The 23,254-nt window shown below is 44.7% G+C and overlaps 1 protein-coding gene across 3 annotated transcripts in view; it reads right to left on the bottom strand.

The window, feature by feature from the left end:
* The window catches only part of nipbla (NIPBL cohesin loading factor a), a 39,193-nt gene extending 16,323 nt beyond the window's left edge, over positions 1–22,870 (bottom strand). Inside the window, exons 1-31 of one of the 3 annotated variants that reach the window (XM_080003827.1) lie at positions 22,576–22,870; positions 18,523–18,675; positions 18,220–18,385; positions 16,818–16,918; positions 16,527–16,641; positions 16,122–16,285; positions 15,852–16,000; positions 15,459–15,549; positions 14,548–14,769; positions 13,544–13,798; positions 12,216–12,976; positions 10,901–11,114; positions 10,520–10,696; positions 9,823–10,002; positions 8,152–8,313; positions 7,812–7,912; positions 7,547–7,633; positions 5,664–5,895; positions 5,020–5,171; positions 4,839–4,919; positions 4,630–4,730; positions 4,241–4,370; positions 4,061–4,143; positions 3,355–3,487; positions 2,966–3,109; positions 2,598–2,684; positions 2,189–2,409; positions 1,936–2,038; positions 1,418–1,516; positions 1,157–1,303; positions 594–728 (exon numbers count right to left, since the gene is read on the bottom strand). In XM_080003827.1, the coding sequence (XP_079859953.1) occupies positions 594–728; positions 1,157–1,303; positions 1,418–1,516; positions 1,936–2,038; positions 2,189–2,409; positions 2,598–2,684; positions 2,966–3,109; positions 3,355–3,487; positions 4,061–4,143; positions 4,241–4,370; positions 4,630–4,730; positions 4,839–4,919; positions 5,020–5,171; positions 5,664–5,895; positions 7,547–7,633; positions 7,812–7,912; positions 8,152–8,313; positions 9,823–10,002; positions 10,520–10,696; positions 10,901–11,114; positions 12,216–12,976; positions 13,544–13,798; positions 14,548–14,769; positions 15,459–15,549; positions 15,852–16,000; positions 16,122–16,285; positions 16,527–16,641; positions 16,818–16,918; positions 18,220–18,385; positions 18,523–18,586 (4,857 nt within the window). In that variant the 5' untranslated portion in view covers positions 18,587–18,675; positions 22,576–22,870. Of the gene's footprint in view, positions 1–593; positions 729–1,156; positions 1,304–1,417; positions 1,517–1,935; positions 2,039–2,188; positions 2,410–2,597; positions 2,685–2,965; positions 3,110–3,354; positions 3,488–4,060; positions 4,144–4,240; positions 4,371–4,629; positions 4,731–4,838; positions 4,920–5,019; positions 5,172–5,663; positions 5,896–7,546; positions 7,634–7,811; positions 7,913–8,151; positions 8,314–9,822; positions 10,003–10,519; positions 10,697–10,900; positions 11,115–12,215; positions 12,977–13,543; positions 13,799–14,547; positions 14,770–15,458; positions 15,550–15,851; positions 16,001–16,121; positions 16,286–16,526; positions 16,642–16,817; positions 16,919–18,219; positions 18,386–18,522; positions 18,676–22,575 lie in introns of those variants that run through there. The other 2 variants (XM_080003825.1, XM_080003826.1) reach the window with 2 other exon arrangements.
* Positions 22,871–23,254: the final 384 nt, after the last annotated feature.

The following is a 23,254-nucleotide window of genomic DNA, read 5'->3' as shown; positions in this document are numbered from 1 at the left end:
ACATAAAATGAAAGGAATAACAGGAATTATGCATTTTCCAAAATGTGTATGAATGAATGAATGAATGACTGGAATGAATGAATGACTGGAATGAATGAATGAATAAATAAATAAATGCAAAAAATAGATTAGATACTTAGGGAGAGTAGCATTTATTTTCACGCATTATTTCTTATACTCTACACACCCACTGACAATGACAGGTAGTTTAGCGGGGGAGTGGTTGGGGGAGTTAACCAGCTATGATTCCCACCCATTACCTGACTCTGAAGTGTGAAAAACATCATGATCTGAGGGGAATTTTCTCTGCTACATGAGGTTACAGTAGGTGTACCAACAACACCAACATCGTCTTGAAAACTGAAAAATGACCTCGACTTGAGACCCAAACCACCAGACTCTGTCACATATGTCTCAAAACTAATTTTGAGTCCCAGACTCTGTGTGGAATAAAAGATGGACAGTAACAAAAAAAAGGAGCATCATAAAAAACAATAACTTACTCAGAAACAAGAAGAAGGTCACCAGAAAACAAAAGTGCAGAAAGAAAAAAATCTTAATTGACATTTTTTGGTATTTGACCGCCTGCCTACCTTGATGCCCTCCTCGTCGTTCACCCTGCGGATCATTCTCACGCACATCTCAGTGATCTTGCTAAAGGTTGGCTGCTCCAGACAAATGTCTCTCAGGATCTTGATCACACGCTTCCTCACACTGATGCCAGTGTCCTGTGAAGAGAAGAACAACTCTTGTACTTTCATTTCACCCGGTGTGCTGTCTCCAGCTACGTATCCCTTTGTGCCATGCAGTAGCTGGATCCCACCAGGAGGTGGCGACAAGAGACCATTTAACAAACAGAGTGAACTTATGAACCCCATCTCCATGGCAACAGCCACAACAATTTAAAGCTGCTACCAATGACTGCCAGTACATTGAGTGGAAGCGTTCTGTGTTGGAGGGCATTTCAAACATTTAGAACATAGATATTATTATGAGGTATACAGCATTACAGGGGGCAGTTGGTGTATTTTGACAGCCTATTCATGTATTTTAGTTACCACTAGAAACTAAAATGACACTGAATTCCGCTTGTGCATTTTTAAAAAAGGTCTTCACGTGCTCTATATTTTTATGGTAAAACAGTTAAAGCACTCACCAGAATCCTCTCTATGAGCATGTCGTAGTACTGCTCAGTAAGCTGGGGTCTGCTCAGCACGAAGCGGCCAAGCAGCTCCACCGCCGCCTCCCGCACGCTGGTGGAATTGTCCATCAGCCGACCGTGGACGCCGCGCTGCATGTCCGACTGCGCGGGGGACAAAAGGATAGGCGCGCGGGTTACAAGGCGGCGTTCGACCAGAGCGTCTGAAAATAGCCCGGCGAAAATAAGGAACACAAGCCTTTGCGGAATCCCACGTACCCTGGCGAGGATGCTGGGGTCCACCGCCACGACCTCTGAGAGACACTTCATGGCTTTGGTCCTCACAGCGATGGCACTCTCCCCGAGGACTCGCAGGATCTGCAGGGAAAGTAGTTAGGGAAGCTCTTTGAGACTGTGCTGCTGGGACCCACAGTATCTGGTATGATACTGTGCATGTGTACAATTATGTGTACTATTTGCTTTAATAAAAAAAAAAAAAAAAAAAAAAAAAAAAAAAAACAACTTTACCTTTAAGTTTCATGTTAAATCTGATTTTGTTTAAACAATGCAGAGTTATTAATTTAATGAAAAATAAACAGTGCCAGTAAAATCTGTGATTTCATGACTCCTGTGAGCTACAATTTCTTATGAGTGATATATATATATATATATATATATATATATATATATATATAAAAACTTGGGGGGGGGGGGGGTTATTTTTAGCTATTATGTGTTGCTGTGAAAATCTTTATTTCTGAACACAGACAAACAGAGCGACTCGTTTCCCATCTTACCTGTGTTAAATAAATATCAAAGCTCTGGGAAAACGGCCTCATGGAGGCCAAATAACGCACGATCAGACAGGAGTCCTCATAGTCCACAGTGTCAGAGTTCATTCTGCAAAGTAGGGACATTTACAAGGATAGTCAAGATCAGTCAGCAAGTTCAAATATCATTTGTACGACAAAAATCAAGCTACAACGAATGTGGCCTCAACCGACTTTTATAAAAAGGCGTTAGCTGGACGTAGCGGATGGCAGCTCTTACTTCAGCGTGGCGAACTGAGACGGCGTGGTCTTGATGATGTTGCGGAGGAACTTCTTGCGCTTCTCGGCACGCTGCATGATCTCGCCGGTGGTCTCCACCTCCTTGGCATGGTGCTGGCCGTCGGACGAGTCCTCATCCTTCTGGTTCTGGTTGCGCATGGACTTCTCCGCCTCCGTCGTCGTGTCCCGGAACCACTGTGCGATATAGAACTTTCTTGCAAACTGAGAGAAAGGAGCCGGGCGTTAGATTTGCAACACTCCGAGATAAAAATAACAAATAAAAAAAACCCCCCATCAAACCAACACGTCGGGCAAGTCCAAAAATGACATCCATCACATTAGAATGGTTTTATCTTATGCTGTGTGCAAAATCCCAGGAGTTTTATGCATAATGCGTTCAGTGAATTTACCACCAACGAAGCGTCCGTCTCAGCGTTCTCCTCTAAGTAGTCCAGTAGAGCCTTTTGCAGCTGCTGAGTCTCATCACTTCCTTGGCTCTGTGGAGGGAGAAAAAAACAAAACAAACAAAATAAAACAACAAAGAATAAGAACGCATAAATTGTCTGCGAGGCATTTCGATAGACATAAAGAAATAAAGAAGTTCCAACGTTACGCAGACAAAAAATAAAAAATAAAAATCTCTATCATAGAAGGAATTCTGGCTCGTGTGATAAAAGAAAAACAAAGAAAAAACATTTGAAAATATGAAAGATAAATGTAGTTATGAGCAGCTAGCTGCCTGCTTTTAAGAACGGGGAAACTTTTTTTTTTTTTTTACCTGTTGCAAGATGCGGTCGATGGACCTCTGATCCATCTTGCTGGTGACCGCGTCCTTTCTCAGACGAGCGGCGACGGTGCCGAGGTAATCTAGAGACGCGACTCTCAGCGCCATCTCCGTTTGCTTGTTACTGAACTGGTGCACCTGAGGGCAGGAGACGCCAAGGAGGAAACAAAACAGGCAGCGCTCAGACGCCGCAGTGATAATAAAACGCAAAGACACCTTTGTTGGTGTAGAGTATCGGGTGGGATGGAATGTCATGTTTACAAACAAACACTACATTTTGGCATGGCACCGTTTCTAATTCAGCCTCTAACACACTAGAATGTAGCACCTAACCCACGGCTCCTGCAATAGCTGTGGAGAAGCAGCGAGGTTGCCAAACTAACCAGCAGTCTGCCAAGAAGACTCAGCAGCAGCTCGGCAGCAGGCCACTCTGGCTTGTTGACCGTGGAAAGCAGATCCTGAACAAAGTTTTCAAACAAGGGCCGGTAGTCCTCTTCGCCTTGCTTGCTGCCACATCTGAGACGGAGAACGGGGAAGCAGGAGGTTAAAGGGGGGAAATGGAAAGTGGATGGGCATACAACCAGGTTAGCGAGAGGATGCGATTCATTGCTTTTCCAATGTTTTGTGCGGAGCGCCTTTCACCGAAATTTTTGCTCAACCCCCTGAATTGAATTACTTTTGATTATTTAAATGATTCCGTAGGAGCAGAATAATGACATTGATATTGACATTGCATTCGACATCGTATGTAAAGACCTTCGGCGTTGACTGCCATGGTCGAGTTGGAGGGCCGTAACATTCTGGATTGAACAATGCTGTAACCTGCCCTCTAAAAATGGCTACAACAAATCAGCGATTCTCAACTTTTGAGTTAACACTGAAACTCTGATCAAAACAGTCACAGCTGTACATTCTCTAATGCTGTGTCTTATGAATTGAATAATGGTGACGTTGAATGGTGACCCCCCCCGGGAATCTCTTGCAGGTTAAAAACCGCTGATATAGACAACAGCTGGAAATCATTTGGGATGCTTTTTCTTGTAATAGCGCCAGCACAGACGGCAGCTCATGTTCAGGCTCATTTCTTACTTCTTGAGGAAGACCGACAGGAAGTTCTGCGCCGTCCTCATGGCAGTTTCATAAGAATTGGTTATCAGCACATCCTGATCCACCTAACGGTACAAACAAACAAGCCAGCCGAGTTGTTTACGTCGCGAACCTACAGAGGTATGTGCGGACTCGTGTCTGCGCTCCTTTTCTGGAACCCACCTTGCTGTCGTACTCGTCTAAAGAGTACTTATCGTTGGGGAGGTGGACGACGCACTGGATGAGCTGCAGCACCAGCGCCGTCACCATCTGAATGTAGAGCGGCTCTCCGTCCTGGTCCGAGCTGTTAAGCCTGCGTAAACAAACGGCAGCGTTGGTTAAAAACAGTTCACTCACTTCTCGGGGTAACATGTTTTCTACAAGACGTAGAAATGTTTCGTTCAATACTTCCTCTACCGGAGATGTCCACTTTGAAATAAATGTACGGAAAACTCTACTTTGCTCTTGAATATCAAAATCTAATGTCAGTTCAACTAAACTTTGGAAAAATATATATATTTAAGCACTAATCATAAGTGCTTAAACCAATGCACGCAGATAGAACGGCTCACCTGAAGTTCCTCAGCGAGCGTTTACTAGTAGGCAGTCTGGCCAAAGAGGTGAAAATCTCCTCCAGGATCAGCTGCCGATGCTTTTCGTAGCGCGAGAACACCTGACAGTACAAAACAAGTAAGAGTGTGGGTACGGAGCAGAATGACATGAACGCGGCTTTATAAAGAAAAGGAGCTCCATTCAAAACTAAACAAGTAAAAACACTGACGGCTGTAACCAGCTTGATGGCACAAAGCTGCAGCTCGCTGACGTTCTCCACAAAGAACGGCGTTATTCCCATGGAGGAGACCTGGTGAGAGAAGGGGGGCAAAGAGATGAAGTGGAGGAAACGGTGATGGGTGTAGATTAGGAAGCTGATCCTTTTCACAAGATTGACTGAAACATCTTACCTGGAGGATGGTGGTGTCGGTCAACAGCTGGATCTCCAGCAGCTCAGATATGTTGCTGACGATGTCGCAGACCTTGTTGTACAGCATGACGATCACTCGCTGCTTGTGTGTGGAGCATTTGGCCCGTTTTGCCTTGGAGCTCAGAATACCGCCTAGGTGGAGGAAGAAATCAACGCGTTGACATGGAGGCAAGAAGGTCGAATGGTTGCAGGTTTAATGCTTGTCCGGTTTACTGGCACACATGTTCCCAAACTTTATGGAAGGTCCCCCTTGGAAGCCTTAGCTATGGCTGGTGACCCTCTACAGGCTATAGATACAGAATTTATTTTATCTAAATCTTGCTGATAAGAATTAACACCCTCATTAGTGAGGTGGGGAGAAAAAAATAAATAAAAATAATAAAATTAATTTCTCTCACACACACACACACACACACACACACACACACACACACACACACACACACACACACACACACACACACACACACACACACACACACACACACACACACACACACACCAAATTAACTCTGCCAAAATATATACATATATATTTATTGGCACATTTTGCCACCAGATTCTGTATATCTTGGCCACCCAGTTTCTGCCTGGACTGGATGCCAGCTACGCCTCCACCCTCACCTCCATGAGGGTCCACTCTGTAGACAGGGTCGTACTGCGGGTACAGGGTGTTCTGCAGGTGGAACTTGGTGAACTGGAGCACCCGCTCAATGACGTCCTCGATGTAGACGGCCTTGGGCATGTGGGTCGAGGTCATGATGTTGAGGGCTGTTAAACAGGCGTCCGCTGACTTGGTGACCCTCTCCATGATGAGGTCCCTCCACAGCTTCTCCTCGTCCTCAGCATCGTGGTCCTGAAAGATCAAAATGAAATATAGGACTTTGATGATTATACGACCCAGAACTTAGTTTAAGATCTTGAAATGCATTCATTGGAACCATAATAATATTTAATAATAACCTATAACCTATGATTGAGAAACAATGAAACATTGTTGTTTTTAGCAGTATTGACCTTACCCAGATTATCTTAATCGAGTTCAACTCTACATAGGCGCAAGAACTACACGATTAACAGTCCTGGATTTATCCTCAATTATTTGATTTATTGTGGCATATAAACACCTTAATCCGGATATGATCGGGGTATCCAAACTGCCCATGCGGCATAAAACTAGGGCTGTACCCAACTCAGAACTTTGTCAGTCGAATCAGACTCGGCTGTTCAATGCAAATATTTGACGATTCGCCGCTGGCGTGGTGGAAGCAGGCCGGGCCAGCTCGGCCTCCGCCTAGGGTGCCAGCCCGAGGCGGGGCGCGGAGAGGGACGATTGGGCCGCATTTTGCGCACCCTCTCTGACGGTTGAGATGATGCGTGTCCTAGCGATGGGGTGTGTGTTTTTATTTTACGTCTCCTTATAGAACGACACGTGTGTGTATGGAATGGTATGGAATGAAAGCGTGAGTAATGGGCACTCTTCTTTGTGACTCTCTCCCCAAACACCCCCCCCTCCATGCGTTACGCGCAGAAAACAATTTTAACGAGTCGACGAGCCGTGCCCCGTTCCCCTAGCCCCGTCCCCACTCCGTTTTTAGTTGTTTCATTTGGAGGAATGGGGCTCGGCTCTTAGTGTTGCTCTCCGCCATTGGGGCGCACAGAGAGCCGTGTCCGGACGTGGACGAATCACGCATGTAGGAATGTATTTATAATTCCCCTTATTTTTAATTTCCAATTTAAATGTTATCTCTGTGAATTTTGTAAGCTTCTCTCTATTTATCCTGTTATTGTAATGGACACTGACCGGGGAAAACAAAAAAACAAAAACAAAAAAAAACTAAAAACTGCTTGAATCTCAGTCGATGGACAGGTTTCTGACTGATGATTCAACTCGTTGACTTTCAGGGAGCAGCTCTACAAAAAACCCAGAGATTCTGCCCCAGAAAGAGTTGTTTTGGCAGATAAACAACTGACACTATGGCAACCACCGGTAAACACGCACTTTTGGTCGGAAAGTGAGACAGCAAGAGACAAATATTGAATTAGACGAGGGAGCTTAATATGGTGATAGATATTTGGATGGTCGCAAGAACCGAAATGGGGACATATTCAAGAACATGTCTGAGAGGATTGTAGACAGAGCTATTATCCCGGACGGCAGAGCAAGTACTTCCCATCAATAACCTGACGTCAACTCAAGTTTTTTTCAATCATTGCATTATTCCAAAGGCATGTAAACACCTTCAACGCATTAATATCTTAACCCGAATAGGGAGCTTAATCTGGGTATTTAGTGCATGTAAACAAACTGACTGACAGGGATAAAGGGGTTGTGACAAAACAAGATCATTAAATGGATGTCAACTTCTAAGGAAACACACATAAGACAATAAAAATAAAGAAAACTTCGCAAATAATCAATTCTGTCCCAAATACCCAGCCCTATAAGAGGATGCAACGACTTCAGGGATAATGTAAAAAGACAACAAATCTTGAAGGGAGCTCACATGGTTCATCATGGTGGAGAGCTTGGACCCGTCCTGGATGTTTTTCTCAAGGATGTTCAGCAGCTTCACAAGTTTGTCCGAGGGGATCTGGAGGCGCAGAGAAAGTAGCATCAGTAAGTATAAAGCTGTCGCTCCATAACATATGTATTAAAATAACTTGAGGTACGTCTATCATAGAAAAAGAAAAATGACGATTAAATCCAGACAGGAAACAAGCTTGGATTGGTCTGTCAGTGTGTTCATGTGCACAGATCATGAGTAGTACCCTGCTGGAGATGCCCATGGCCTTTATCTTGGCCGACTCGCTGCCCAACTCGTTCAGCTGGTGTTTACCCAGCAGCAGCTCCTGAGGAATCTCATCGTCGTCTGCCGTCACAGAAAAAACAAACAAAAACAAAACAAAAAAAAGAAAAGATTAAAAAAAATGTAAGTACAAAACAACCAATCAAAAACATCTACTAGTTTTCTCACAAAAAAAAGGAGGAAAATTGGAAAACATTTGTTTTAACGGCCTCGTATTAGTGACATATTTAAACTAAAAGTAGAACATTAAAATGTTTTTGTTTTAATTTTATAGCATTGATTATTCATGTGGTACAGTTTACCTGCGGCAGTAAAGTCCACGTCCTCCAGATTATCCAGTATGTTGTCGATGCTGGCTAAAAACCTCTTGAATGTTGAGGAGTCCATCAGCTCTTCGTGGGTCAGTTTGGGCTCATACGCTTTTCTCTTCTTCTGTTTCTCCTTCATCTTCATCTTTCTGGCAACTGAGTATCAACGAAAGTTTAACATGATTTTCTTTCTCTTGTTTGGATCACTTTATCAATATTCTTGCAAGCCAACCCAGAAATATTGGGTATAAATAATAATAATATTAATATACACACATACAATAACACACAATTACTGAAGTTGTAGAATTTAATATGTAGGATAAAGTTGTAACATATCTAGAATATAGAATTATATTCTATATTATAGAATTATGATTAAGTGGTATCATAACACATTTTTCATAAAAAAAAATAGATGGTTTAACCTCTACTTTCTTAAAGAGGGCCTATTATGAAAAACTCACTTTTTCTCACTCACATACATTTGGGTCTCTGATGAGGCTACTAAGACGTAAACTATGAAATACAACAACTCAGTCAGTTTTTTTGTGAGCTGTCCTTTTCAGAAAACATGTGGTGAAATAATCCGTTGAGACTTGCAACCCCTTCCTACACCATGTGGGGTTTCAGTAAAATTAGAACCGCCACCCACGCAGGGTCCGTCTCTAGCCATTTTCTTGCTCCAGGAAAACTGTTGACGGGGCGCCCCATTGTTGTCGCATCATGGGTACTGTCCGAGAGGGAGACGGGCACAAATTGCACCCTAATACCCTCTCTGCGCCCACCTTGGGATGGCGCCCTATGTCGCCTATAGGAAGAGCTGCTTTGTTGTCTTACAGTACGTACCAGCACAAATCTTTTAAAGAAAAAGGAATTTATACCAATGGTCCGTTAAGAAACTGCAGACAACGTAAAAAATAATTAATTAATTAATTAATTGATTGATTGATTAATTAATTAATTAATAATGCGTGTGATCTGCTGTGCATTTCACCAAACAAAACCAATTTAAAAAGAGCACATTTTTATTGTAAATGTATTCATTTTATTATATTTTCCGAGGTTTACAACAAAGCAAAAAATCCCTGAGTGCGGTGCCGGCAACGAAAGTCGGAACAAACTTTAAATTTCACTTTACATTCGTTTTTCACCTCAAATTTGTTCAAAAACAGATTTTGGTGGAGTCATAAGGTGAAATTAGTGAAAGTTTACAGAGTAAGGAACCCGGAAGGAAAGCTCAAATCCCATTGGCTCACAGAACTCCGGGCCTGAGGAGGGTGGCCCCACCGCACAGAAACAGCCTGTTCCAGGATGGCTATCCTGATATTATAAATATGTAGAGGCATATTAGAATGGCTAGAATGCATAATCAGAGTTGTATTTTCAACAAAAACAAAACAAAACGTAAAAAACATTGTTTGTGGGAAACGTCAGAGACCTATACTAACTTGTTGAAAGGGAGCATAATCGGTCACCTTTGAGAATTGTGGGGTGAAATATGAGTTTCATTTGTACTGTTGTAACTCCATCACCATATTGTTTGATGAACCTTCGCTAGATTCCTATTTTAATTTGAATTCAGACGCAGATTTGAACGCTATAATAAATTCTTACATAACCCGTCATGCAGGTGAACAGATGTTTTTGGGCAGCGACACCGACCTTCGCTCATGCTGGGTGGCGGGGAATCCTCCTCCTCGGAGTCTCGGTAGCGGCTACCCGAGCCCCGCCGTCCGTCCCGGTTACCCCCGCTTTTGCGATGCTCCCCCGAGCCCCGACGCTCCCTGTCTTCGTGCTCCCAGGATTTGTCCCCTTTGTCCCGACGATGTCGCTTCCTCGCCGCTGGAAGGAAAGGGAGAACAAATTACACACAGTTCTGAGTGCTGACAATCTAGAGCCAAAGTTGTGTGGCTTATCGAGTCGAGTTGACCATCATCTCAGCCTCATTCTCTTCTATGGAGAATGCAATGTCAGGTTAACCTGGTCCCTACGTTGCATTTGCTCCAACTGGCCAACATGAGATGCTCCTTGTTGCTGTATTTGTAATAAAAGCATACCAAATTCAAACCAATGATGTAGTTAATATTTTTTAATAATACTTACATTTTATTACTCTAAGTGGGCATAAATATATTGCCTATTCTTAGTGGAATATCTAATGGCGGTGCTAAATAGTACATTGCCTTTTTTCTTTTTCAAATTAATTAATATATATATTACCCTGATGTCCATACTGTTGATTAAGAGGGGCCTCTGGGCCAACTGGTATCACCCGTTACCCGCATGGAGATTAAAATCATTATAAATGGTATCCACTGCCAGTTCAATCTTTTTGCTCAGGAGTAAAAGTCATTCTTACATTCTTTGTTGGCGTCAAAGTCTTCGTCCGAGCTGACTTCGGCGTACTTTGGCCGCTCGTTGACGGTGCTCCGTTTCCTCTTGTTCATCTTGACTCTTTCGCACAGTGGCATCGTAGACTCTATCTCAGCCAACAGCTCCGGAGGAAGATCCTTCAGAACCGTCGGGTCCATACCGCCTGAGGGTTCAGAAGGTCACAGAGCAGAATAACTTTATTTTTCCAAGGGGAATTTCAAGGTCACAAGGTTTACATGTGTTTATAATGAGGTCAGAAAAAAAAATCTTTAAGGGGTTGTTGTACTGTTAAAAAAGATACAACAGACAAAATGAAAAGATTTAGGAAGTGGCAAGATCATCGATACCAGAGGCTTGTCCTACTTACTTTTCCCAGACTTCCCCGAGGAGAGCCTGTTCTTTCCAGACTTGCTGTGCCGGATGATCCTCTGGACCTGGTCGATGGAGAGCTTCTTGAGTACCACCACAGGCTTGGGCCTCTTCGCAAAGTCCTCCACCAAACCCAGCCGCTCCAGCTTCACTTTGGGCTGGCTCCACACCTGGATGTCCATTGAACTGCTCAGATCCTTATCACGTTTGACCTAAAAAAGGTGGAACGGATTAAGGAGAAGCTGTGTTTTCACACAGACACTAAAAAAAACGTTTTTGCAAATTTGTACAATATGAGCTTTATGAAAAAAAGTAATAAAAGTGGTGATCAACTTAAAACATTAACAAACAACTTAATATATAACAAGGATGGTTTTCTAAGACTTCATTTGTAATGTTTAATAAGTGTTAAAGAAATTGGGGAAAACAAAAATAAAAATCTGTTGGCAATAGTCAGGATTTGTGAAACTAATACCGTATTGACCGGAATATAAGACGGCACTGATAATAAGAGGCCTCCCACCTTTTCAAGACTCATCTTTGGAAAACTATTTTTTGAAGACCAAATCTTTAAAAATACATCTTAACACAGCATGCAGTCATACGTAATGTGCAAAGATTGATGAACGTAATGCGGAACCAGATTTCACAAGAGCGAGTCCCCCCCCCACCCCGGAAGCTGTTAGCAACATGCTAAGCTTAGCTAAAGCTGCTTGGCGTCGGTCACACTACGGCAAGTGCAAATGAGTCTGACGCACAGGAGCAAGAAGAGCCACCTGCTTCTTTTAGATCAGACGTTTGGGAAGATTTCGGGTTCCACGTGAACTACAACAGCAATGGAGAGCGAGTGGTGGATCGGACGATGACGGTGTATCGGCGTTGTCCTACAGTTGTAGGGTACTGTATGTGTACCAAACAAATTTAAACACACCTGCTAATGCACAAGTTTTCATTTCCATTATTCTATCGTATATTACATTTAAAAGTCCAGACCCAAAATATAACATGACAGCCCTTTTTCAGACATATTTCCATCTTTGTCCTATCGTCCTATCCCATCGTCTTATATTTGGCTCAATACGGTATGACATTAATTTAAATCAAAAGGTTGGTTAGACTTGGAATTAGTTTACCAAATACAAGTTCTACAATTTAGGCGTAAAGTTTACCGTCCAAAATCACATTCCTGAGATAACCAAAAGAATGAGAAAAGGCAATGATTCCAAACTAAAGTAGAAGCGAGCCAGCGGTGGTGTGATTTGGTTTTGTGACATTTCAGTTACTCGGTGGGTTTTGGGTTCGGCCCAGATCACCTTGGGGATCTGGAAGTTCTTCAGCGCGCCGCTCTGCCCGCCTAGCAGGTGAGCGGGGAAGGAGTCTGGGATCTTTGAAGCAGAACTAGAGGAGGTCGGTTTGGAATCTTGACGGCTGCCACTCCGACCCGGCTCTCCGGCGGAACTTGTCCGGAACCCCGATCGGTCCCGATCTCGGTCGCTTCTGTGGCGCGCCTCGGGCGAGCGTCTGTCCCTCCCCTCTCCTCCGGTCTCGTTCCGATGTCTCCTCTCTCTGTCAGACTCTCTGTCTCGGTCCCGGCCATGCTCCCCACGGTTCGACGATTTCGGGGTCTCCCCCCGTCGGTCCGAGTTTGGTTTCCCGTCGTGGCGGTGCTTCGACGTGTCTCGGCCTTCTCTCCTGCCATCGTGCTTGTCCGCCCGGTTTTTGATCACTTCCGGCCGCCCATCTGGTTTCAGCCGTAGAACGGTGTCGGACCCTTCGGCGGCGACAGGGCCGCTGGCCGGCTCTTCGGGCCACCGCTGGGCCTCAAGTGCGGGGATGGGGGCCAAACAAGGGTCTATCTGGCCGTCGGCTCTGCCGGCCTGCTGAAGGTCGATGCTCACCATGAGGGGCGGGCGGCTGGCTCCGTTCCCAGCGGCAGTGGCCTCTTGTGGGGTCAGCTTGCCGGCATTGCCCCCTCCTGCCGACCCACTGCCCGGGGCGCCTGTCGGGCCCCCCGGGCCTCCTGCCCCCGGCTCCAGAGGGAAAGAGTCCTGCTTTCTCTTCTTCAACGGCTTATCTGGAGAGGAAAAAACAGAAATAACCAAAATGCAAAGGCCAGGGAACTCCCTAAAACTCACTCCCCACACACATGGGGGGGTTTCCTGAAATGAAGCCTGCCATCCATATTAGGGCTGGGTTACAAATAAAATGAGTCTCAGATATAATTAAATTTTCCCAATATTTCTCACTAAAATTGAATCCCACCATTGTCACAAAATAATTGAAATATTTAATTTCTGTATGAGGCGGTGACATTCAAATGTTATTGTAATATACGTCAATTGGTATACTGAAAAGCTCTCAATTGTCATTATGTAGAAAATGTTAATACATCAGTGCAGAATTCAGCCATTTCATCGATATTGGAATGAATCAATATTCAATCGAAATGTGACCCTTTGCATTGAATTCGAACCGTGAGATCCTGCCCATTACCCAGCCATGGTTTTCAAGTTCATGAGAATTCAAATGACAGGGTAGCATATGAAAATGAAGGCAGGATTTGAAAATCAATGAATGCAGTTTCGTCCCCCCCCCTTTTTTAATTTATTTTTATTTATTTTCTATTATATTTGGTCCACACCTTTGTCTTGCACTTCCTTGGAGCATTTCTCGCTGGCCGTCTCACGCTCTATCCTTTCAATCTCAGCCAAGGCATCCAGCTCTGCCTCGTCGTAAGGGGAAGACGGAGGCTGGAGGCCGCCGGCGCCTCCCGGCTGCTGGGTGGCCTGCTGCTGCTGGCGAGCTCCCAGGTTCTGTTGGAGTACAGGAACCTGCTGGAAGCCGAGCTCGCCCTCCATGTTTTCAGGGTTTTGCTCCATGCCGGACACCGCCTCACCTGGTGAAAACAAAATCACATTTTTAAAGTGTTAATTATTATTTCAGACAAGTAACATATAGTTGGTATACTGCTACGGTCAGCGTTATGTAGAAATAAGGTACGTTATGAACTAGAGGACTCAATTAACTATCAACTGATATAGGAACAGTTTAGGTCACATTGTGATAATCAAGCTGGGATAAATCCAACCACTACTTTTTTCCACCAAACTTCAGACAGAAAAGTACAAGGATTTTCTTGGATTTCTATCCACAGCTAAGAAATAAGTATGTTTGGTTCATCTAGCACAGGTACGTATAGCAGGTTCAGCAGTAGGCTTGGGGTTAATCAGAAATGTTGACTCCGATGAGGAAAATATAGGGATCAGACAAATCAGACAAACTGTAACCAAGACATCATGCATTCTAATTTAAGACTATTGAATGATGTTTGAGGCCGAAAGTTTGTAAAATTGAATTGAAGAGGCTTAGTAAATTTTAAGGACTTGCAGACAGCCTGAATTAGAATAGTTTCTCCTTTCGACAGTATGCAGGGCGGAGGGTGTGAATATACTAACGAGAAGCAGGGATTCAGGAGTTTGTGTTTTATTCCTCTACAGGTACAAGAGACGGCGGGGTGAGCGACAGCAGCCTTGAGTTGGAAGCCGTTAAAACAAATCTAGCAAACCACAAAAGCTGATAAGAGAAATATAGTTAAACACAAACACGTTTACTTTTATTTCATGGCTTAGTAAGGGGAGCACTTACTGGGCGGGTCGGACTCGTTGGATTTGACCCTGGACAGTTTGAGGGTGAGTTTGGTGGAGTCCTTGTTCGGAGAGCTGACTATGTCGTACATATCCTTCTCCTCTTTCACGGCAGGGCCTTTCTTCCTCTGCTGGAGCTGCTGCTTCTGGTCCAGCCCTCCCTCCCTGGGCGAAACTGCATAGGGAGGGGGCGACTGCAGGATCAGTGGGGGTCGAGAGCCCGCTGAGAGGGAGCGACGGCAGAATGAAAAAACAAGTCGTCCTTTAAAGGGGTGAAAATACTAAAATGTAGGAGCCTGGGGAAAAGGTCGCAACGGAAAAGAGAAATATATTGTAATATGCCGTGTCGCCAAACCATACACGCCTGAAGGAACTAGCGTGTTGAGGAGAAAGTAAATAGAGAAAAGGATTTTTGCACGGCTGGAGAGGAAAACACAGGAAAACTCAAACCTCATGCCAATACTTCCCACTATCGTTCCTTCAGATTCCAAATTATATATCAGGCTGAGATGCTGCGACACTACCGCTAATACAGAACAGCACTGAGTTATCGACCAGCCACCCTACATGACAGTATGTGCTCTCGTCCGATGATTCTCGACAGTTTTCATATCGAGGAACCTCAATTTGGCACACATCAGGAGACAGACCCCATTTTATACAACTTTGTTTCTGGAATCTGAGAAGACTGCTGAAGATGTTACTGGTAGATATGATTTAGTCCGAAACTCCATATCCGCCCACTCATTGTTATCACCATGATGCGTTCCCTCGTGGTGATAACGCCTTGTAAATGAAATCATGATAAATTAAAACAATAAAAAAAAAATTCTGGGGACCCATTGGAACCTCTTGAAGCACCCATGGCGCTCCACAGAACCACAATGACCCATTCCATCCACCCATCCTTACATTTGGGCGTCCCTTCGCTTCCTGCTGGAGAACAGCCAGACTGGGGCGACCTAAGAGGGAAGGAGGCGTTTCTCATGGCTGGGTCACCCTCCTGGACAGACAGATAGAGACAGAGACAGAGACAGAGACAGAGACACACACACACACACACACACACACACACACACACACACACACACACACACACACACACACACACACACACACACACACACACACACACACACACACACACACACACACACACACACACACACACGCGTAAGCTTTTCTGAAATGGTGTTTCGAAAACTGTCAACGTGATTTAGGAATTAATTAGTTAATCAATTTAATCGATTTGCTTATTTTATAGTATATAAGCCTACTCAGTAGATTATCTCAATTGTTATTTACCTCGTTTCCCAGCCGGTGTACAATGTTCATGTAATCTTCAGTGCCGTGTCTGTCTGGATGATGATTGGCAGCGTTGGCCATTTGACCTGAAACTTTGCCCTCATGTATGTTCCTTATGCCCCCTGGGACCATGGGACTCGCCACAGATACTGTTAAAATATTAAATAACAGTATGAGTGAACGTAAAGCAGGAAAACGTGCTTGTGATGAGCAATTCATATTATTATATATATTATTAATGTTATATGTCATAATAACCAACTGCGTTACCTTGCTGTATCTGCTGGTGTTGGTTGTAGCTGGGTGGTTGTTGGTGGGGGTACTGCTGCATGTAACCTGGGGCAGGGCTTTGGGGAGTGTAAGGGCTGGGCACCGGGCTGTTTTGCTGGCCCATGTACCTGCTGCTGGAACCCGACTGGGGCGACACGAAACGGCTGACACAGAGAGGGGGGCGAGAGCAGACAGGGGAGGACGTCAGCTTTGGAAGAGTTATGATTTTGGCGTATGATTTTTACGACTTGGATGGCGTGATTTACCTACAGGCCAATCGTTATTTCATTAACGCTCATATTTAACACGTACCAAAATACGACGCAGGAGATAATTGAGGCGAGACCTTTTGAAACATTTAAAGTCTTCACAGAGCAGGTTCTCCGCTTTCAAAACTCAACCTACCTTGATGGGTTGGGAGAAATGGCTGCCTGCTGAAAGTTGCCAGACTGGGCTGGGCTATGCATGGAATTCTGGGTGATCTTATACTGTGGTACCATTTGCTGCTGCATGACGTCTGCTTAAAGAAACACAATCGCAAATTGACACAATGTTATTATGTTACAAGAATAACGAAAAGTGAAGGAGGGAAACCAAGCATTCCTTTAACTTTTTAGTATCTGTGTTCACTTGTTCAGGCACCAAACTACAACAGTATCTGCACTAGAATGCCAGTGTTTATGGACGCCTCCATACTTTTCTCCCTGAAGATGCCAGGATTCCTCGCCAGCATGGTCTGCAGCAGCAGCGGTGCGTCTCCCTCCGGCTCATCGCTGCCCAGGTTGTCTTTCAGCTCTCTGGAAACCCGGCACAAAGAAAATATTTTCCCCGTGTTAACAAGAATAAGTATTTTGGGCAGGCCCCTTTGGGTACAAAAAGCACAAAACAACCGCTCAATAATCCATGACAGTAACTGGACAGTGTAAACATAGAGCAATATCACGATGATATGACGAACATAATGTAAAATAACAAGGCTGCATGTTGTACTGTTCTACCCGGTTAGAATTTTTAACCCATCTAAACAACAATTGGTTGTAATCATAATACTAATAAGACTAACGGGGTATACTGATACATTTCCTCAAGTTATCTTAGAAATTGTGCCAGCAGCTTCAATCATACTGGGATTACGGAAAAGCCATTGGAACAGCCGGTGCTTTGCTAATTGAGAGCCTTCAAGACGGTAGGTGAGTCAGACAAACACACTGTGATTTATTCATTAATGTATTTCTCACGTGTGCTTGATGTCATGAACAAAGTATCCTCTGCCGCCACAAAAGGAGCATTTCAAGGTTATTCTACGAGGAATGTACCGGACACGGCCGAGTCCACTTTAAAAACCCAGGCACTACACTCACAGTTGCTACTCTCAGTGGAATTCAGAGTTCTGAATTTGATTTCTGCACGCGCTCTAAAACAACGCCGAAGAATCACCGATGCTCTAAATGTCCGATGTGTGGGCCTGCGGAGTGGAGACGGCCGGGGAGAAATGCGTGAAGCTACACCTCTAAGCCCTGCTCAAGTGTACAAGAACTGTTGTAGGTAACTCCAGCAGTTCAGAACATTTGTTTTCTTTCCACCATTACTTCATAACAATGTTCGTTGTGCTGTAGTCACTGTGGCCGCGGTACAAAAAGGACACACACAAAACCACTGCCAGTGATTCCACATGTCAAGATCAAGACTCATAGTAAAATATAAATAATATAAAGAAAGATAAAGAAAAACAATTAAAGCCTGGTATACTAAGAAAGCCATTCTTCATTGGCACATCAAGTAACAACTCAGGTACAAGATAAATAATAGTTTGTCGATTAGTCAAAGTCAATTTAAAATTTGTGGATAGTTACAAGAATAAAGCAATTGCCATTGTGGTATTTTATTTTGAAATTCTGATTCTGATTTGAGAGCATATATCAAAACAAAGAGTGGACGTGGCTTTTCTGTTTACACAAATGCTAGCCCAGCACCAAAGCCCAAACGATCAGCGTCTCGGATCGGATCATTAAGTGTCCTTCATATGTTATTTTTGTTCCTTTTTTGACGAGAGGATGCACTGGCCAAACGGGTACAATGACAAGACCAAACCACTCACATGAGCTCTGTGGAAACCTGGTTAAGGCTGTGGGCGAGCTGGGACGCTAGGTTCTCGTCCCGACACGCCAGCAGGCAGGTCACATCCTCCGCAATCCTCCCGTTGTACAGCAGGCTCTTAGTGGTGGTGGCCGGGAGAGGGGAGGGCAGGGGCAGCTGGTTCAACACTGGACACGGGGGGGGGGGGCACGGACCCAGTGAAGAGACATGAGGTGATGGAGAACAACAACCAATACAAAATTAAATAAAACACAACTACATTTGAATGCTGATATTGAATCCAAAAATGCAGTGCTTGACTCACAGTCGGTCAGGCTAGCGATCCCAGCAAGAGTGGTAATGGGAACATGAGGCATATCCCCATTCATGCTGAAGGTGAGGGTGGGGGAGTGTGTCGATACACGGGTAGATCAGGGGAGTCAATGGGCGACACACCCGTCCTCACATCTCCTGACACCTGACAGAGCAGAGGGACACAGGTCAGCGTGAAGGCCGAGGAGGAGAGAGGAGGAATGGAACCAAGAAAGCCCAAAAGAGTTCATTTTGTAGAAGGAATGTTGTTATTTCTGAGATCGTTTCATATCAGCTCTTGGCCGTAATGTGGCATCAGGGGGTGAATTTTTAGCAATCCTGCACTGTCATATCTCTTTTATCCCTTGCAGACAAATTTGTATTAAATAACTACTGTTGTATTTATTATCATTTGTTTACCATTTTTTTGTGCTGTTATCATGGAGACTGAATCAACTGAATGTTGGATCTTCAACTTGAGAACTATGGAATATATGAGTAATAAGTAAGGCAATGCAACCACTTCTCGCTGTTTGTAAGAGAACGACTAGAACTGCATCTCGGGCTATGACAGTTTTCAATTTTCCTTACTGGGGAGGCGCGACGGCAGCCCCCCACCCTTTTATTTATTTTCTTTAATCAGTCAGTGTGTATTAAAATAACAGGATAAAACAGGTAGAAGCTTACAACATGCAGAGGGATAATATCTCAATGAGGAATTATAAATATTTTTATATTATTTATATATTCATGTGTGCGAATCATCGTCGTCGTCGGGACATGAACACGGCTCTCCGTGTCCTGTTCATATTTGCATTGAACAGCCGAATCGACTGATGACATTCTGAGTCGGGTACAGCCCTTGAAATAATTAGTAATAGCAAGACACAAAATAAATCCCTGATATGTTGAATAGACTGTCCCTCCCCCTGTGCACAAAGCTGAAGTGAACAGAGCAACCGAAAAGTTTTGTTTCTCCAGAAGTCCTTGAACATGGGATGGAAGACAGTCAATGGTGATAACTAAACACTGATTATTGTGTTTATATTTCATATCCTCCTGTAACTTTCACCAGCAAAAAAATGTAATACGATATAGATATAATTTGCGGTGATGAGTGTAATGAGATCAATACCGCCGCATTGCAGTTATCGTCACAGGCCTAATTGCATCTCAGGTATATAAACTAGTAACTGATAATGATTCCACAAATCTTGTGCAAAAATGTCCTGTTTTGTGAAACAATCCTTCTGCCATTTCTAGGGCTGGGTATTGGCACTCAATACCTTTAAGGTACCGACCAAAACAATATCATTTCAATAATATCACAATAATAATCCCAGCAAGCGGTTTCGATTTAACGTGCGTGTGATTGGCTCAATCCCGCCATTTTTCCAAGTCTGTCTTCAAACAACAGCCAGGTGTCCATATGAACGGTGAAAGAGGTATTCCTCGCTGTAATCATTCCTACTGTACTAGCTATTTGTTTAAAATGACAATGCCCAAATACTTCATTGTACAGTTTTGTATAGTCAAATATTTCAATCATTTAAACACTTTCAAATGTATTAATGTAAAAATCATTTGGATGGGGAGGAGTGGTGGCATTTTATACAACTGAACGATTCACATGAGGAGTATAGTAGAAAAAAATGTATAGAATGAGGTTCTCTATTGGTACTGCCATCTCTTTAAGGGTACTGGTAATGTCATTTTGTAAAAAACACCCAGTCTTAGCCATTTGTATTTTACACTAAAAATCCATGTTGTTTTTTTGAAGCCCTCACTATATGAATTAAAAACCTCACTGCAGCGTCACCATCAGAGAACGCCTTCATTTAAAGAAACTAATTTCCAAACAGAACTATCGCCGTGGATTTAAACGACAGGCGCCTTCGCTCAGATGTTCAATTTTTTAAAGGTTTGTCAAATGAATTTCCCTCCCTCCCACATGGCCTTCACCCATCAATCAAAAGCGCGAGCGGCGACGGCGAAGGAAGGAGGAGAGTGCGTTGATTTGCAGAGCGACGCCACCTGCGCTGGATCGCCAACACCACTCCGTCCTATATAACGAGGTTTTGCACCTTTTTGCCCAAACATCCGACATTGACGATTCACAAGATTAAACAAACAAACAAAAACAGACACGTGTTTAATTGCTTGTAGTGCGAACTATGTGAAAGGTGCGTAAACAAATGCATAAACTAGTACGGGTCCTAAATGTTGAATACCTTTCTGAAGAACTCTGTTCCGATTCTGTCGGACCCACTGACATTTCAGAGAAAAGTCCCTTTCCTTCGATCTGTGAAACAAACACAATTTGATCCGTGTGCAACTCCCCACAACTGAATGTGCAGCAATTAAAGGTAGAACAGATGAAAAATAAAAAACAGCCGCCCCCAAAACACTCCCCGTCACGTTCCACACATGCAAAGCAGATTCACAGTGACTGTTTGGATCCCCACACAGACGCTCCGGTCCAAAACGATCACACCGGCCACCGCCCCCACTCTGGCCCCCACACGACACCCGCCACAGCCCCCACACCGGCCACGGCCCCCACACCGGCCATGGCCCCCACATCAGCATGATCAGCAGACCCCCGGGATGGGGCCACACCAGCCCACGGTGTCAGAGGGAGGGTAAACACGGTCCTCACGGTGGAGTCCCGATGTAAACAACCATGTCACCGCTGTCTGCACCTCGGGGCTCCGTGCGGGGCCGACGGGTAGGAGGCGGCGGCACAAAGGAGCAGATGCACCGCGATGGAGGAGGCTGCAGCCTCCCGGAGCTAGCACGCAGCGACCCGGCTAACGGCACCGAACGGGGATGCGTTCGGTGCTGACGTCCCAAACTCCGGGTCGGTTCAGCGGCGAGAGGTCCGGTCCACGAGGGAGCACGGAGCCAGGGAAACAGGAGCAGCGTCAGCCCGATTTTGGGACGCCTCGGCGCGGCGAGCGAGCCCCGTGTTGTTGTCGGGACGCGGCGGTCGATGGTTCAACTTCATGTTTTCGGTTTTTATCGGATGTTTTTAATACTTTTTTTTTTTTTTTTTTTTTTTGTTATTCGCCAAATTGTTCGATTTTATTGGTTCGTCTGCAGGTTTACTGTACATCGCCAATATTTCCATGTTGTAAGCGCATTGCCGTGTTTCTATTTGAGTCTTTTTTTTAATGTTTATGGCGAATGGAAATGTTTATATTTTTGAATCATTTTTAGGTTTATGCAGAGCGGCTTTTTTTTTACACCCCCCCCTCCTCTCGGTTTTGCTCTTATCGTTCCTTGTTGTTTTGATGCGAGTCGCTGTAACTCCGTGGAAAAACTACTTATCTGTCGATATTCATTTGTAAAATAAAATTCTGCAGAGCAAATATAAACAAAATCGTGGAGGGGGTGGGTGGTGGTGGTGGTGGGGGGCGGCATGAAACGCATTTCTACAACATACCGTTGATTGGTGCGGTGACAGAAAATATGCAGCCAATGCAACGCACTCCCCGCAAATGAGCACCGATGGGTTGAAATATTTATGTTTTGGGCTAAAGCACGGGCTAACGTCTCCAGCGGAGCCGGACCGACGCTGGGCTAGCTGGCGAGCATTAGCTAACAACAATAGTGGAGCTCTAATTGCTAGTTGAGCTAAGCTAACTAGCGGCCACTAACTAAACGCCATTTCGTTTGGCGGACACCAGCGCCCGCTGGAACAAACCGAGCGGGTCGGTTCGCACCAGCTAACCCGGCCCGGGGGGTGGGGGGGTGTGGGGGGAGAAAGGCTCCCACCGCGGGCTGTAATTCAGAGGCAGCGGCCCGATCCTCGGGCTCCACAGATGACATCCAGCGGAGGGCCTCGGCGAAGAAAACACACGCACACACACACACACGCACGCATACACACAAACATATACACACATTCATACACACACGTAGCTAGCCGCTCGGCTAGCCCCGCTAGCTCCCTTTTACATTTCAGTGGGACGATTACGGCGCTGCCGCGGGCCCCGCGTCGGGGAATTATTTTCAACGTCAACGTTGTTATTGCGCCCGCCGCGTCAAAGGCGCGCGGATCTACCTGCGGATGGTGCGCTGGGAGGGCGGGGAACGTTCCAGCCCGGTCCTGCTCCGCGTCTCCGGCTCCCCCTTTCTTCTGCTCCCGCTAGCCGCTCCGCTAGCCCGCTAGCTAGCGGCGGTAATCCGGGCGATTCGCTCTTCTGCCGTCACTCAAACGGCCTCGACGTTTCCACCGTGGAACGCGCGGCGGGAAGCATCCGCTCCTTCGGCGCCCGGGTCGCGTCACGCCGACATGGAGCGAAGAGCGCGGCGGATTCGGACGCTTGACGGGGGGACGGTGACGATTGTTGCGATGGTCGGAGTCTCTCCTCTCGTAGAACAAAATGCCGACCGGAAGTGGCGCCGTCCGACGGAGCGGCGTCTCGGAGCGACTCCCTCCATCGGCGCCAAACGAAACACCAGGCGGCGCCGCGCGGGAGGACCGCTAGATGGCGCTGCTGGACCGGCGGAGAATATGATGATGATGATGATAATAATAATAATAATAATAATAATAATATTAATAATAATAATAATAATAATAATAATAATATTTATAATAATAATAATATATATATATATAACAACAATAATAATAATAATAATAATAATAATAATATCTATATATATAACAACAACAATAATAATAATAATATCTATATATGTAATAACAATAATAATAATAATGATAATAATACTGA

Source organism: Zeus faber (genome assembly GCF_960531495.2).
Source record: "Zeus faber genome assembly, chromosome: 7".
Lineage (NCBI taxonomy): Eukaryota > Metazoa > Chordata > Actinopteri > Zeiformes > Zeidae > Zeus > Zeus faber.
The sequence above is the reverse complement of the archived record's forward strand: the minus strand, read 5'-3'. Positions and strand labels throughout refer to the sequence as shown.